Source organism: Protopterus annectens, chromosome 13.part0 (assembly GCF_019279795.1).
Source record: "Protopterus annectens isolate FY-2018-M chromosome 13.part0, PAN1.0, whole genome shotgun sequence".
Lineage (NCBI taxonomy): Eukaryota > Metazoa > Chordata > Ceratodontiformes > Protopteridae > Protopterus > Protopterus annectens.
In genome coordinates, this window is record NC_056747.1 from 702251220 (window position 1) to 702269011 (window position 17792).

Below are 17792 nucleotides of genomic sequence, written 5' to 3' on the forward strand. Positions count from 1 at the left end.
GTCTTTCACACATGGTTCTGTAATTATTACAACATTAGGCTGATGAGTGTCTAAAAAGTGCTTAATTGCTTCAGTTTATTTTTATGCAACCTGCATTTCAAAGACAATTTTAAGTAGTTGTAGTGATGTTCTTTCTGAGGGTTATGCAATTAGGCATTGGGAATAGCACTGATTGTTAGGAATGGAGGTCAAGGCTTGGGTTCTATGTTGACCTTTAACATTAGGATGTAGACTAGATGAGTTAGTTTTACTAAATATTTGGAGAATTTCTTTTTAAAATGGGGTCATAATGCGATATTTATGGTATGGTAGTAGTTAGGGAGGTAGAAGAAAATTGCTGGTGCAAATAATGATTTTTCTGTTGTGTAATGGTTATAGGAGTTGGTTGCTTAGTGAGTGAGTGGGGAAGGTAGAAGATGTATGCACATAATAATGGGTAGTGGGAGTTGCATATGTGTGCTGCATTCTGTATTTTTTGCATGAATAATATAGGTTTCTACAACACAAAAAATTATCAGGTACCTAATTTTATTTAAACTTATAACTGTAAAGATTATAGAAGCTTTAAGAATCAACAATCAAGGATAACCAATCTCCTTGCTGGCCCCAGCCCTGACAGAGAACTGCAGAGAAATCAAAGGAGAACTAGGTAGAATTAAGAGAGGCACCAGTCAGTGAGTGGATGGTCAGCTGTGTTGAGAAAAAAAGTGGTGAAAAAGCAAAAAAAAAATGTATCTAGCTAAAAAGTAAATGCATTAATTGCAAAAACCCCAGCAGAAAAATTACTCCAAAAATAACCTAAAATTCGCAAACATAGTCCGGTAGAAATTTACCAGAAAAACAGATCTGCGGTATTTGATGAAAAGCCAGCAAAGTTAGTGGTAAGATGCACTTCACAGACTTCAGTGTGTTAAATAAGTGATTAGAACAAAATTTTCCATCTCCACAGACACTAATGAATATTAATATTCTATACAGTCCATGTCTTCATGTTTTTTCTCACTCACATGCACACTTAGATTTGAATGACAGTACTGTCTAATGAGCTCATTGATAACATTAATCAAACTATTTCTTCACATTATCAAAATACACGAAGATATTTTGTTAAATAAATGACAGAAAAAAGTAAGTCAGGTAACCAAAAAAAAACTACTCAGAATCAGAAAAGACACACAAGAGATTAATGGCTTCTACCTAAAGCAAGGAAATAATGGAGTGCAGGGTAACCCTGCTTTTATATGGGGTATACAAACTGATTGTCAGTGGAGGAGCAGCATTGTGCCCTCTAATCACTTCAACTGCTTAAAAATAAAGAGTACAAACAATGACTGTTTTCAGACAGTAGAAGCATAGCTGTTAAAACATTGTTGAAAGACTCCTCCAAGGAAAGAAGAGTCTGAATTACTGGAGTTTCTTCTACCTGCTTTTTTTTTCAAACGTAAAACTTATCTCATTCAGTTACTTACCTCTTCCTGGTCAGACTTGACTTCATTTGAAGTTCTTCCTTTAGCTCTGCCTCTGTTAGTTTTAGTAAAAGATCCCCATCAACCTGCTGTTCCTGTCTCAAATACATAAACAAAAACAATCAGTGTACAGGATCACTGCATATCCCAAATAATTTTTTTTAAACAGTCTGACAATCAGCAGTCTTAGTAGCCTCTGCATATAAACGCATCTGTCTGTTTCCCCTTCCGCTGATGCTCCACATAGAAGCAGATTTAGCCCAATTTGTGAATGAGGGTGTGAAACCCAACCACATTTTAACAGCCTGTGGCTTTCTGTCTTGAAAAAAAAAAAATTGTTCATAAATGCTTCCCATTCACCTGCAGATGTGGACAGATTCTTGTTGAAAATGAAAGTTACATACTTACCTTAACAACAAATCTAAAGTGGCAGTTCTGTTCTCTTTCCCGGTCTGCAAAACGCCAGCAGGACTCAATCAGCCCAGCTGAGCAAACTTTATCAAGCTAGCAAGCCCTTCCCCTTCTTCCCCACAAAGTTATGCTACCAAGGATCCATCTCCACATCTCTGAAGTCCTTAACAGACAGAAAATAAGCTATTGTACACAACAAAACATGAAAAGACATAAGATCTGCATGTTGCACAACAAAACACAAAAAATAGAATCTGTTAGGTTTGGGGAACGGGGAATAAGAGATGGATTGCTGAAGAGAATAGAATTGTCAATCCAGATCTATTGTTATGGCAAGTATGGAACAGTCATATGTGAGACTGAAGTTCTGTTTTCTTTGCCAGTAGGATTAAGTTCCCCATCTAATCCTCTTGGTGTATTCTCAAGGAAGAATGTCTCAAAGTGTGATGGCATCAAAGGAAGACCCAAAAATACAGATCACATCCAGCTGGTTGTGTGTTGTAAAAGTATTTAGTGATAACCATGTGTAGACAGTACACATATATCATCAACATATCAATTTCTGAAAAAGTCCTTCAAAGTAGGCATGTCTCTAACTGAATGGGCCTTGGGTACCTCAAGAAGAGATTTACTCATAGCAAAATCTTATGCAATCAGGCAGCCAGTTAGCCAGTGGTAATTATGATGCTTTTTTTACCCAGAAACATTTTGGAATAAGTGGCATTCTAGAAAAGATACACTGAGACAGTTGAAACTAGACCCCAACAGCAGTGAGGGTCTTGCCCTCCTATTCCTGCTTCTGAAGTGTGGATTTTAGCACCTGACCAAAGAGGAGGTTGTACCAAATAGATTGCTAAGAAAGTTTGTGTGCTGTCCTTAGAGAATTCAGCAAGCTAGAGCTAAGTCTAAGTGTAATGCCAGTGTCCCATTCACCACATTATGTAAAGAGCACAAGGAGATGTTAAAAAGGAACATAAGGTCAACATCTGAGAGAGTATCTTCTTATTATCTTGTCCTTCTTTCAACCCTCCTAGAGTTCTGTGTGTCTCCTGTACTATGCCCTTCTGAAGTCTTACAATATGCATGTAGTTTATTCTCCACAAGGTAAAAGCACAAGACAAGTAAATGCCCTTTCCAAAGTGGTTCAAGGCATGTAGCTCTTTGGTGAACTGCAGGGCTCCATGGAGGTGGAACCATCTTCAAATCAGCTGTGGCCATGATAGATCCCAATTTGGATATGGAAGCAAATCTTGTCTAGTCATTCTATTACCAAAGAAGACTATATGGTCTGTTTTGGAACTGGGGCCATTAGATCTGTGTTGTTCCATAACATGCCTGCCACCAGATTCACCACCTTGACTGCTGGGGGGATACCTATGAGATTAATTTAGGGGACTGGGAATCCTCCTGCAAGATGAGTTCTGACAGAACAGGAGACTCAGGGGTGCATTTTGCTTTGGCCTGAATCATCTCAAGGATCATACCAAATTTAGGATTCACCAGTAGGAAGGTTGGGAATTCTGCCTCTTCATTCTCACTGCAGTCTGCATAGGAGATTCAATGTGTGAGTCTATCTGCTTCTTTCACTTGTAGTTTCCTGACCATCTCAAAGAGGAAAATTCTAAGATGGAGGTAGCGATGGGATAAGATGTGAATGGAGATCATGTATTAAGGCCCTGTTCTGAACATCCTCTGCTGGAACGGGGTTGGATAGCCACCAAATCAGGCATTTGGTGTCACGAGGTGCTTATGACCATGGTCTAAACCAGGGTGAAGCATAAAAAGAGGCTTGCATGGTCAGACCTCGAACCAAAATCGATCTCTACTGCCCCCCCCCATTGACTTTGTTATTGTGTCATCAAAAACTACGAAAGTCTCAATTCTTACTGCTGTTGTTTAAGTCAGTATCAGCATCAAAACCAAGGGCCTTGACTTAGAGCACTGAAAAGCTAACCCCACGGGATGGAATCATGGGTCTCAACACACTTAGGCCTAACACTGACCCAGAGAGATTGACCCTCAGTACCAATGCTTATGGCTGCATCAGCTCTAAAGGATGTGAGGTTGGTAAGCACAATCTCAACAGCAATGTCAGTGTCAGAAAGAGTGACACTGAGGGCTGCAACCCTGAGACTGTTATCACAGTTGACCTCAAGAAGGCCAATAACATTGTCCCCAGCATTAGTGGGTCAACAGTTGGAAAAAAATGGAACCAGGACCTGACATAGTCCTGGTAAGAAAAATCTTGATCCTGTAGTCAAAAGATCTGCCAAAGAAGATGTTTGATTCTACTCAGTGTTAGGGAAGGAAGGAGGGAATAGAACTGGGACCACATCTGATGTATTGTTGAAAAGGCATTCTGCATCTTTTGATAATCAAGATCAAGGATGAAAGACCTATTAGACCTAACAGATCCTAAAGAATAGGATCTAGGATTCTGAAGCAGTAAATAGTATGCTGCTGGATCTAGGTCTTGAGTTCTTCTAAACAGAATGAGTAATTGGCAAGCATGGGAACGGGAAACCCCTAGACCTTTTTTTTACTGGGAATTGGATCTTATGCTCAGAAGGAGCATGCCTCCTCTTCTACATTAGAGGTTTGAAAGAAGTGATTCAATTTGAGAAAAAAATCCCTCAAATTTTCCAGTCTCACGGTCACCCTGGGCTTTTCGAATCCCAGGTAATTTTTCTTGTCTTTTAATTTAGAATGCTTGAATGAAGTACATAACCCACAGTTTTCTAAGAAATGCACCTGCCCAAGACACTTCCAAACATTTAGCATGTTTGTCTTGAAGAAGTATTTTTACAAAGTATAAATACTATTTTTTTAAATTCCTTAGATTCTTTTGAATCTTTTTATCTATAATAACACACTGTACAACAAAACAGGCAACAAAAGTAGAAGAAACTACCAAGAGTGAAACTGCAACAATTCCAAAAGCACAGCAAAAGTATACACTGAAGCTACCAATTTTTAAAATAATTATTTACTAAAAAATTGGCAACAGACCTGCCACAGAAAGCAGTTATTACTAACAAAGAGCAAATAAAACATCGCTAGCCTAGTGAACAGCATGGCAATACAGCAAACGAGGGAAAGATATCAACAATGCCGGGACACAGGGGGCAAGATAAAACTATCAAAACTCACAGTGACTAAAACAAGGTCACTAGCTGTAGTTGAGGAAAATAAATGAGCAGATTTACTTGAAAGGATGAAAAGTACAAGAGAAAATTCAGTACCCCAAAAGTAACAAAATAACCTGGAGCCATTTTTGACTCAGTGACCAAATTCTACTAGTGGTAGAAGAGATTTGGGGAAGGATATTTGGCAGCACAGCTTTGTATGAAAAACGTGAGGGGCTTGCCAGCTGAGAAAGTTTCCTCAGCCAGGCTAATTCCTGTAGCTTTATTCCAGCTGATAATAGGAATATAGACATGAATTTCATACCCTTGACATGCATCTACATGTATCTGAAAACAAGAATAGAAAAGAATGAGTCATGGCTATCAGTACCCAAGTGAAAATTGTGTAACAAAAAGTGGGAGTTTTTGCTAGCAGCTCAAACTTTTAGGCATTTGGTCACTTATTGGACTTCATCACCTGACGATGGTTCTGATGGGTGTGTAGTTTTGCAGTGGATGTTAACATTTACCCAAGTAAGTGCTGGGTTGGGGATGGGGAGCTTCTTTTAGCAACAAAGCTGATTCATTTAAGAACAATAAAATTGGGCATAATAGTTTTGGAAAAAAATGGCACTCATTTTTTTTATGTTTGTTTTAGCAAATTCCTAAAAATTTACAAAAGCTTCTAATTTCAGGTGGTGAAATATGTATTCTGCAGTGGATTTCAAGTTTGCTCATTGACCTTTGGTTTGCTTGTTAGAGTGTGCCCAACAATATACTAAGGTTGAAAATAACTTTGCTACAAATATGCAACATAAATAAGGAATAAGATAAAGCTTGCTCAAATGTAAGAAGAAAGTTTAATAATATGTTATTAGCCATACTACTAAATGATTGTGGCTTAAAAATACACACATCAAAGAGTTTTAAAACAAATGAACAAATAAAAAAAAAAATAAGGGCTTATATTATGCTTGTATTATACACATACACAAGAAAACTTACTTCTCAAAGAGTCATTTGAGTTCACTGGATAACAACTGGATAACAGGACATGTTTTTTAAGAAAGTTTAAAAAAAAAGTTTTTCTAGACACTTTACTATCAGCATTGCTTTGAAGACACTTTAGCATTTAGCATTTACAGAATCCACATTCTTTTTCCACAAGGCATTTTCTTTACTTTACAGAATCATATCATCATTTTTCACATTTTCTTGAAGACAGTTTCATTTGGACAATTTGGACAAGAAGATATGTGTTAGCATGCTCAGTCAAAAACCAAGTATAAAGTCAAGTATTGAATGTATAAATAAAAAATAAAAATACAATAAAAAATCTATGGTTAAAATGTTATTATGGGTCACATCTAGTGTAGCATGGTGTAAGTAAAGAGTCTGTACTATATCTGCTCACACATTTTGGACTATATGGTACAGTACTTAGTATAGTATTAACATTTGCTCAAAGTTGGATTATTGGTTTTATTTATTAAAGTCTTTATGTATTAAAGTGTAATGCTGTATAATTGTATATGCTGCATATTTCTGCCAATTTCTGTATGCAACAGACTGTAGAAGACTATTTCCCCAGACTTTGAACTGAGTGCAGGCACAGCAAGAGCAAGCAATCCTACAGCAAGAGCAGTTGCTATTTAGTTAGCTTGTGTAATTGCAGTATGTACCGAGAACTTTAATTCTTCTGCTTTATTCTCTAGCCAATCCTCACATTTTTTAGGCACAAGACAGTACTTAGCTGCTACCAAGATTAAGGTACCTACCAGCTGTCTGCACTGTAATAGAGTAAGACAATGGAGATGCAGAAAAAGGCATTTATATGAATGTGGTCAGATGAGAGAAAAGAGACAGGCAGATAGGATACAGAAGATAAACATATCACTGGTTGGTAGTTATAATAAAATAAGTTGTACATTGTTGCTTAATACTCCAAATCTGGTTTACACAGGTTGCTTCTCACTAAGTCACTGCACTGCTTTTTATTAACCAGTAAAACAAAGTAGACAAGTAATGAATTACTACTGTGCAAGATGGTTTATTTTTTGGCAAACTTTTACTATTGATGTCATTTTTATTATTTTAGATATTCATGTTTAACTAGGTTGCTTGCTTGTATCCAGGGGTGAGCTTTTTGTGGTCTTTGAATATTTTATTCACGTTACATAACATACAAAAACAGACTGATAGACTCAAACCTAGGTTTGTTGAGTATTGCTGTTTTGCAGACAGCAGCTCAGTGCCTTCATCACCATACAGCACGTGGTACTTTGTTTACTGATATACGTTTGGACAGCATCAACTACAAGTTAAGAAATGGAAGCATGATAAGCCATTGACCTTACTGTCAGTGAAACTTAATGAAACAAACATAGTGCACTGAAACTGCCAACCACTGAGTATATAACCAGCAAAAACAGAACTTAGTGACTGAAGTCTAATTGCTGGAGATCAGCTAATGAAGTGATTTTATTCAATAATGTTGTATTTGTTTTGCTTACTTATTTTGCATGTGTTTACTGGGAAAGTCTTCCTGAGCGAAAGATCACTTTTCAGTGGGGGGTCTAGGGAGAAAGCTCCAGAAAAAAAAAATAGTAAAAATGCAAAAATACAAACTGCAAGTACAGAAATGCAAAACTGCAAAATAAGATAATGAAAAATGCATGAAAGGGATGGCTTGGTTAAGATGGCGAACTGCTAGCAGCACACAATTTATGCTCTGCTTCCTATAATGTAATTCTGGCAAGAATTTTTGAGCAAAAAGCTTCACATTGTATTCAAACTTGGTGGAACTGCTTAGAAATAGTTTATATTGAAGTTTATCTGAAAAGAAGTTAGATTTTATATTATTTTTTCTGTCAAATTTTACAGAGAAATTCACATTTTCCTCAGAATGAGCCACTTTAAAAACAGCCTCTCAAGAAATATTACTTATAAAAGAACTGCAGTCTGTCCTTAGTAGCATTCAGGACTTTGAAAATTGACAGACTGGATCCTAAAACTGATACAATAAAAGAAGACTGCATAAACAAATTGATTTAATTAATGAAGTGGTCAAACAACAAAAACTTAATATATCAGGAGTGGAATAAGCAATAAATGACATAGATGGTAGACTAACAGAAGGGGAAAATCATGCTGAATTTATGCTCAAGCTTTGTTTGCATGAACACAGACAAGCTCTGTGCTAGCTCTACATCTTGATATATCGGACAGGTGTGAGCTGTGCATTGTAGAGGTAGCAGTTCATTGTTGTCATACCCAACCATGAGAACTGGCTCTGCCAAGAGTAGCGCTGGCATGCCTACGACCTGACACAGTTAGATGCACTGCTGCTACCTGAATGTGACTGATGTTTGCTGGCCAAGCTCCCTTCACAAGGACACCCAGAACCATGATCCCATGGCCTGCCATGTCTGGTTGTCGACAGCACAACCACTGATGGAGTAGTGAAAGCACTGCCAATATGGCAGCTTATTTGGGCAGGGCCACACTGGCTAACAGCAGATGATGGGCCCGATCTACACTACAAGGATGCTGTCCCTCTCCCAGCTGATGTTCCATCACAGACACCACCCGTTCCAACATGTCATTCATCTGATCCATTGAATAGGCAGCATGGTGAAGGCAGTCAAGCATGTCAGCCTGTGCCACATCTACAACCCTAAGCATTTTTCTGGAGGACCTATGGGAACAAGCCTGTGCCTCCATGACATACATACATTGAGTAGCAGTGGAAGAGACACCTGAATCAAGTGGAGGATGGACAGCATGCCTCCTCCAAGCACCCCTAACAATCCTCCTGCATGGCACCATGCCCACACTTTGGCTACAGCCAGAGTCAACAGACACTGAATCCACAGTAACCACACTTCCCTGATTGAATGTCTTGTCCTCCACCTGTCCAATATCTGGGGGCGGAGGGGTCATTGAAATAGGTATGCATAGGCCTACTGGCTGTATCCAATGGAATTTCAGGGTATGGCTGTATGTCAGCCTCAGTGTCATATTCAACCTCTGCACCCCCAGACTATGACTCTGTTTGTCCATCATCATCATCAGAGTCTGCTGATACTCTGACTATAGATGGCAAAAGTCCCACACTTCCACTGTAAGGATCATCTGTGATAATAAGCAACAAATACAGGAAAAATTAATACCTACACTACTATAGTACAATATATGCTAATAAAATGGTTCCACTACTAGACAGTACAGCAGTACACACAACAGTCCTGACATCAACATCATACACTAAAATATTTCTTTGAACTGCTCATCAGTACTGACATAAAGTACTGACATAAAAATGTTTGGTTTACCATGTGCAAATGATGGTATGCTCCCTATGCCAGACGGTCCTGGAAGAAGTTAAGCAAATGGTAAGGACAACATCATCACAATTAACAGTAGCACAGGGAGCAAAACATTTCGCCTTTTAGATGTCCATTAACTATACTTTCAATAAGAACTTGGATGACAAGCCCAACCTAAGCCCCATGTGTAATCAGAATGTGTTGGTAACTGTAGCAATCTTCAACCCCCCCCCACAACCAATTTCTTGTTAAACAGAACTAACATATTGATGAAAATATTTTACTATACAACAGTATTTAACAGCTGAGATACAAAAGCCTGTCTGGAAGAGATACTTGCTGTCCCTGAAACACTAGCACCAATGTCAAGGACATGCTGTTCTGCACATTCCTGGGAGCTGTCTGGATCCCTGACAGTAGACAAGAACTCTTCATTTGCTGTTAGTGATGACTCTGTAGCAGGCCATCCCCGAGTATCCATCTGATCACAAGCCACTGCAGCTGCTCTCCTCTGTGCAGATGAGATCATGTTAGTGGCCCTTTGGTGCACCTGATCGTATGTCATGTTGTGTCTGCCTACTGCAGTGAAATCTGCGACTACCTGCTGCCAAATTTGCATTCCGCCTGACATATCTCCACATCCCCTCTCAAGCAGAAAGGCACCATGTCACCTAAAAGCTTTCACGACTTGATTTTCAGTGTCACTGAAGGGTGGTTTTCGGGGATTGAGATGCCTAGGTGCTATAGTTCTAGGTGTCCTAAAACACATACACAAGTATCAAATAACTACAAAATAACTGTTCCCAGATAAAAAAGAAAAGGTAGCATTTCAGTATTACCCACTGTAGAAACATAAAGCAGTCTCAAAATTTGAAATATGAACAGGCTGGATGCAAAAAAAATGGAGAGTAACAATAGCAGCATAACTCTGGTGTGCCATAACAGAAATGCAACTTTGCTCCTCCATCCCCAAAATAGCAGGTAAATGACACATTTTACTAACAAGTCATCACTGAAATGCTAAAAGTGCTATCAAATGAAATGCCCCTGAAATGTGTCTACAGATTATGAACAGAACATTCCATTTTAAGGTACTGCCAAACATGTATACTTGTGAAATGCTCTGACAAACATGCCAATGCCATCAGTAAATGTCTAACTAATGCATACAGATAAAAGTGTAGCATTTGATAATCAATATATACATATAAAATATTAAACAATTTTTTAAATGACATTTCAGCATATGCAGTAAATGGCTGAAAAATGCAAGCAAACCTTCTCAAGTTCAGTAATCGTCTGTGCAGATATATCCCTAAGTAATAGCCTCTTTTCTGTGTTCTCCACATAAACAAAAGTCTCCTCACCTTCAGGTTCCCTAGCTACATGATTGCCTTTTTATGGAGCAGATTCAGGGCTGTCAGCATGGTGAGGATGCAAATAAGGTGTGAACTCATTAGAACTGCTCAATCCCAAATACTTGGTTTGATGTAGGAGATGTAAGCATAGTGAAGGCACTCTCAGTGTTTGTTGCCAATAGATTGCAACTGTGAATGATTACTGGTAGGGAGAATGAAAACACAACAGCAATGCAGACTGTCCTACTTCCAGTGGGTGTATCAGGTTAGACGTACAAAATGTGTAGAAGTCATTTTATCAAGGTTGGAAATGTAAATAAGTAGCACACAATTCACAGGTTCTGTTCATTAACATCCAACCTTCCCTTCATTTGTTGACAGCTGTATATTATTTCCATGCAATATTCTCACACATTTTAAGGGCAATGATATAGAATGCCTTACAGACTGCATGTCTGAGATTACTGGTCAAATAAGACAAGCCTGTATGACAAACACAGAGAGGCAAGACAGAGCTGCATTTTTGCAAGTAATAGTCATAAATGGTTGTGTGATCACTCAGTGTACTACATCTGAAATTAATACATGTAGAAACAACTGTTAAATGGTTAGTTAGTACTGTGGATGATGTTGCAGTTGGTTGTATGCAGAATGATTTCAATTCCCTGCTGCAAAGCTGTTTGTGTGGCAAAGAGGGATAAGCCACCCTTACTGTGTTCTGAAGGCTCATTGGAGTGACAGTTCAAATCCAGACCTATGTAGAAATATTTCATGTGTACTAACAGACATTTTCTAGTGTTTATGTCATAGATTTCTTTTCTTCATTTGAACTACTTTCCCTTTTATTTAAGTTTCAATTCCCTGTTGCAAAGCTGTTTCGGTGACAAAGAGGGGTAATGCACCCTTTCTGTGTTCCAAAGGTTCATTGGAGTAAGAGTTCAAATCCAGACCTATGTAAAAATATGTCATCTGTACTAAAAAACATTTTGTAACATTAATTTCATAGATTGTTTTTTTTTTTCATTTTAACTACTTTTTGCTTTTATTTATTTATTTATTTATTAATTTTTAATACCAGTGTTTGAGTGATGTGTGGCTTAGTGCAAATAAAGGAAATGGGGAAAAAATTAATGCCGGGTTTAGCTGTGCTTATTTTGTTTGCATGATGTTTAGCATTGTGCAAACTGGACTAGTGGGTCGCCCAGGAAGAAGAAAGAATACCTGCAGAACACTTGCAGACAGGGCTTCTGCAAAAGGGCAAGGGTCAAAAACAATACAGTGTTGCAATGTTTGCTTTCCTTCACATAACATCACTAAGAGATTTTGCATGGTGCGGCTCTGTGGCTAGCTAAGTTCCTCAACACCTGCAGATAGGACTTAAACTGCCAATAATTGAAAACAGAAGCATTCAATTAATTCTGTTGGCACCACACAAATGCAATAAGTGGTGTTGTGTGGCGGTTAACGCAAAGAAATTAAGTATGAGTAGGAAATGTCATGTAACTAGTTCTGTGGCAGCAGGTGTAAGTGTGGGGCTGGAGCACAGATTGTCCTGGGTTCTAGAACAAGGTCTTAACCTATTTTTACTGTTGTGACAATGTAGTTTATAGCAATGAACTGAAAATAGACAAGTGCTATTACAACATTCTTATGGCAACAGACTTAATTGTAGGACTGCCATACACATGGTGCTGGGTTCTAATACAAGATCTTCCATACATGTTTAATGTTGTTCCACTTCCGATTATATTCACTGTCACTTATAACATTTTAGATAGTGGAGATGATATGAATTATATGTATGAGGGATAAGACACCCTTATTGTGTTTTCAGATGTATGACTGAGGGTATACTGTCTACTATATTTCTGTAAGTATAATTCTACTATCTTGACTTGCATGGCCTTTACAATTACATAACCATACACAATTGGATCTATATACAAGAGCTTTGTCAGGTCATTCCTGAATATATCTGAGCAGCACTTCTTCTGTGGCAAAGATTGAAAATCAACGGTGTGGAAGAAAATGTTTTGTCAGTTATGCTTAGCTTTGAATCCCACACTGTAAAAATCAATTTTATCAGTGTATAAAGGCAAAAACAAATGTATCAGGTCATGACTTTTATGCTCCCAGTTCATATTTGCAAATGTAACTCACCTAACTGTTACCTCCCAATTTCCAATATATATTTGCAGGCTACATCACTAGACACCCCCCTAACTAAGGCCAAGTGTAAGATTATCCTTCCAATTTCAAGTATTTATGTCTTCCCTGCTTGGCACTGCTGTGCTCCACTTAACATTGTGCAAATGCAGTTTACATTGCTGCTGGGGTTTGTGCACTATCAGTAAATGCGATACGTGGAATTGGTGGGAAAGCATAATTTTTCATTGCTCTAGGTCAAGTGTTAGACATGGCTGGAGTACGTGAGGAAGCTGCCAAGTTTAGGGCACAGAAGAGGGGTGTCCAGGACTCCAGGATATTTATTGGACTCATGGTAAAGCACCACAACAAAAAGCTTCTGCAGCGGGAGTATTCTGGCTCCAAGTACAAGTCTGAGGCATGGAGCAGTTTAGCTCAGGCTGTATCCACTGCTACTGGCATCTCATGCACTGGAGAACAGTGTAGGTATCATTTTAATGACCTACAGAGGCACAAAAGGAATACCCTCGACCATTAAATGAATTTGAGACTGCGGGCATCCCACAGCTGTGTGTAAGTATGATAATAAGAGAGTATTTGTAATGCTTAGAAAGCTAAATGTAGGCAAGACTGGTATGCATTATGATCTTCTGTTCTTTTCTGTTCTTCCCCAGCTAACGCCAACATAGTGTTCAACAGATGGGCTCACGTTGCTCAGTTAGAGAGACTGAGGGAAGCAAGTGGTATGTGTGCTGCACAAGATAAGTATTATTGTAGTTTTAAAAGTTTAAGATAGATTTTTTCATACAGTTGTAGCAAATTAAGCATGCATATCCTAACTATAACAGCAGATATGCATGTATTAGTCAGCAGCACAAACCAACTTTAGGAGTCAAATATAAGACTGCAATCACAGGTTCTGAATTCAAATACCATGAGTAGCAAAGATATGCTACTGGATTTCTTTAATAAATATTTACATTAAATTAAACCCTATACAAGTGGCATAAATGCCCTGCTGTTAACTGTAATCTGTACAATGGGAACATGGATATGTGCAATATATACACATTTCAAAGATTACTTTCAACAATCTGTAGTTATAATGTGTATTTGTTAGGACGTATACTTAAAAGTAATACTTCAGATGAAATAGTTGTATACTTCTGTTAATGCATTGTAAGTCACATATGATATTACTAATTTTATCTCTTTTTCTCTCACCCCCAAGCCTTATCTCTCTTCTTATTTTATATTATGTGTCACCAAAATGTCTCCATGTCATCCATCTGTACTAAATCACTAAACACTACACAGCATAGTGAGGCAGGCCTGTCCTCGTGGATCAGCCTGGCCCTGCTCCACTGGCTCCAGCACCAATGCCCATTACATCTTGGAGCCAACCTGGCAGCACTGCTTCTGCTGCCCCTGCACTACCTACACTTCACGTAGTACTGCCCCGGTAGCTGTTGCAGTGGTTCCCTACAGAAGCAGTGGCAGAGGTGGTGATTTCATCACCTGCCGGGAGATGCCAGGGTTGGTACTTAGGGTTGTGTACTGCACCACTGGTGTATACCTATGCTGGATGGAGAGGTTGCTCTCCCTCATGGTCCGTAGGAGGAGAAGATGTCAAGCACTCCAACAACCAGTGGAGTAAGGGGACAGTGATGGTAGTCCAGTGGGTAATGACTTGATTCTCACTGTCTCCATCTCTGATGGGCATGAGCCTGTAGTGTCCCCTCCCTCACCCCAAGCATGGTGTCCCCCAACCTTTTGTGTCCCTCACAGTTCCTGTCTCTTGCCTTGTTTGTTTTGTTTGTTTGCATTTGCTTCTTCACTTACCCAACTTACCTGACCCAGAAATACCTATGTCCCTTACCCAGCTTTTCTCTCTTAGTGAATTTAAAAAACAAAAATGGGCACCTGTCCCACAAAAAAAAATATTGTCCCATACGTAGTTCTCCATTTCACACGTGTCTTCTTGACACACTTGATCCAGTGCAATTCACTATACATCATAATTATGTTGTTGTCACCCTCTCTCCAGAGTTGGCAGTCAAAATTCAGGTAATATTCTACACATATTATCAGTTTTTTACTGTTGAAGAAATGGATAGCTATGGTTCTTACATACCTCATTCCTGAACATTCCTGTATTGCTTTCCCTTTGTTCTACCCCCTGGTTGCTCCCCATTTCACCACTTTCCTATCTACCCCATTTTAAAACATACAATTTAGTCCAAAAAAAATAGAATCACACACAACACACATAAGTAGCAGAAAATGCAATGGATCCTTTCACTTTTTGGCCTCTGTGTTTACATACAGTTTGTCATTGTGCCCCAATGCCAAGCAATGGTAAGCAAATCTGTAATGCTGCAGTTACCTCTCCTCAATGCCGCTTAATCCCACTGCTCTCTACCAACACATAGTAGTTCATGCCGAATGCACTATACAGAATAATGCCATTGCATTATCACTATTCATTTAAAAGTATTAGATATTCCTGGATTCAAATCCAGCATCATCTGGGCTCAAAACGAAACATGCCAATGCATTTACACCTGCTGCCACAGAAGCTAAGCAGCAGGTGTGTTTCATACACTCAGTACTAACTCTCAGAATTTTAGCAATGCGGCTCACAATTGTGCACTGCTTAACTATGCGCAAACAGGGAAAATTAATGGAAATGTGTATCTCGCATGTGCAGACAATTTGCCAACCATCTCTCAAACCCACTGCTAACTATTGTGCTATGCCAAGGCAAATTTTACATGTATTAATGCTGTTTACTGCCCGTTTTACTCTTTATGCCATGAAACTACATGTGGAAACTTAACAAAATGAACAATATGCCACATATTTGCAATGCAGCCATGTGTTGCCTCCCCTCATGCACTACAGCTCTGGTATCTTCAGTATTTTTTTGCAAATGTATCAACTACACTACATACATTAATATCCAATGCTGTGTGATATGCAATGCATATCACACAGCATTGGATATTAATGTATGTAGTGTAGTTGATATATTTGCTGTGTGATATGCAATGCATGTCAATCTGGTAACATGCAGAACTAGAACTATCTTCACAGATGAACATACCTACATATCCATCAACTGACCCTGATAACTACTGAGCCATAAGCCTAAAAAGTCTTATCTGCAAGGCTATGGAAAGATTCATCATGGCCCTTATCCCCAGGGACATAAGTGATCTTCAATACCCTTGAGCTGACTCATATTGGTTTTGCCAAGGATAGATCTTGCATATTAAACCTAGTGGACTTCCTTGATAATGTCCCTAAAGCCCTGGATGAGGGAAAACAGGACATAACGCCTATCTTGATTTAGCCAAGCCCTTTGACACAATCAACTATTCAGGTATCATAGAGAAAACTCCCATCTGGGGATTAACCCATACATTACTAGATGGGTAGCCAACTGGCTCACCGACAGAATGCACAATGCACATAAAGAGGGAATTGTGAATACGTCGAACATACTAAAGCGTGAAATTTAAAACCTCAAACCATCCTAGTCGGCCAACCCACCACCCGCAACACACTACCTACCCAAACACAATAAAAAAAACACATACATACACTAACCAAAACCCTACTTCTAACCTTAAATTAAAGCACCAAAACCCTACTGCTAACCCTACACTAAACCGCACATACACAACTATCTATGCACTATCCTTAACCCCTCCCTAACCCTAACCCTAAGGTCCGTAACTACCACACACTTCCCCTATGAAGCTATACCCAAACTAAATATTCCACACACATACACTTAACAAAACCCTACAGTAAACCTTACATACATTACCTACACAAAACCTTACATACACTACCTACCTATGCACTTACCTTAACCCCTCCCTAACCCTAAGGTCCGTAACTATCGCACACTTACCTTACAGAGCTATATCGCAGATGGGCCAACTATGCGAATTCGATATTTCCACTTTCGCGATTTCATTCCTTTGACGTATTCGCGGTTCGCACTTTACATGTCGTGCTATTTTGATTTGGGTTTTTCAGCTTTCGATTGCATAAAGTAGACCTGATGAGTTACCAGTGGAGTACCATAAGGATCTATGCTGGGCCCTCTCCTGTTTGGAAACTATTTCTCTGAAGTCCAGGTGAAGGCAGATGACCTGTGGCTTACCAAGTTTGCAGATGACTGTCAACTGGGAGCAATCATTTAAGGTCATTCAACAATGTTAACATATTACAGAAAGGCCAGACACAGACAAATGATTAGTACCAAACTCACAGACTGAAACTTAACACAAGAAAATGCCTCACTGTCCCCTTTGGCAAAAAAGTAACCCTGGTAATTATGTTATATATAGCACCCATCTAAGCTCTAAGTCACTGGTGTGAGACTTGAGAACACAGGTTGATAGCAATCTAAACTTCAATCACTATATGCCCATAGTGGTAAGACACACATTCTACTTTGCCCACATCATAACTAAGGGCATCGCATCCAAGACCAGTGAGGTCATAGCTCCACTGTACTCGACCCTTATCAGACCACTCATTAAGTATAATGCTTCCTTCTCTATGTACCTCACCAGACACCTGCAGCAACTGGAGAGACCACAGAGGTTTCTGACCAAGAGAATCCACAGTCTCCACAACATGACATATATGGAAAGACTGAAAGCTCTGTCACTGTACTCGGTATCATACAGGATGATGAGAGGCAACCTGTGCCTGGCCTACAGAGCAGTCTGGGACCCTGACCTAATTTAAATGCTGGACATCTGCAAATCAACTGGGATAAGAATAACTTGCTCCAGGGATCATAACCTAGCCTGTGACATAAACAGAACATGCTGGAGAGACAGATATATCTTCCATTGGTTGATACTCCTCTGTATTAGGCTCCCACTGCATGTGAAGCAACGCTTCTCTATGACCCTATTCAAGTGCAGATTTGAC

General features: G+C 39.1%; 1 protein-coding gene across 1 annotated transcript in view; it reads right to left on the reverse strand.

Moving 5' to 3' along the window:
• The window catches only part of SARM1 (sterile alpha and TIR motif containing 1), a 321533-nt gene that overhangs the window by 139881 nt on the left and 163860 nt on the right, over positions 1–17792 (reverse strand). The window contains exon 4 of the mRNA XM_044054392.1: positions 1470–1561. Coding sequence (XP_043910327.1) covers positions 1470–1561 — 92 coding nt within the window. The remainder of the gene's footprint in view (positions 1–1469; positions 1562–17792) is intronic.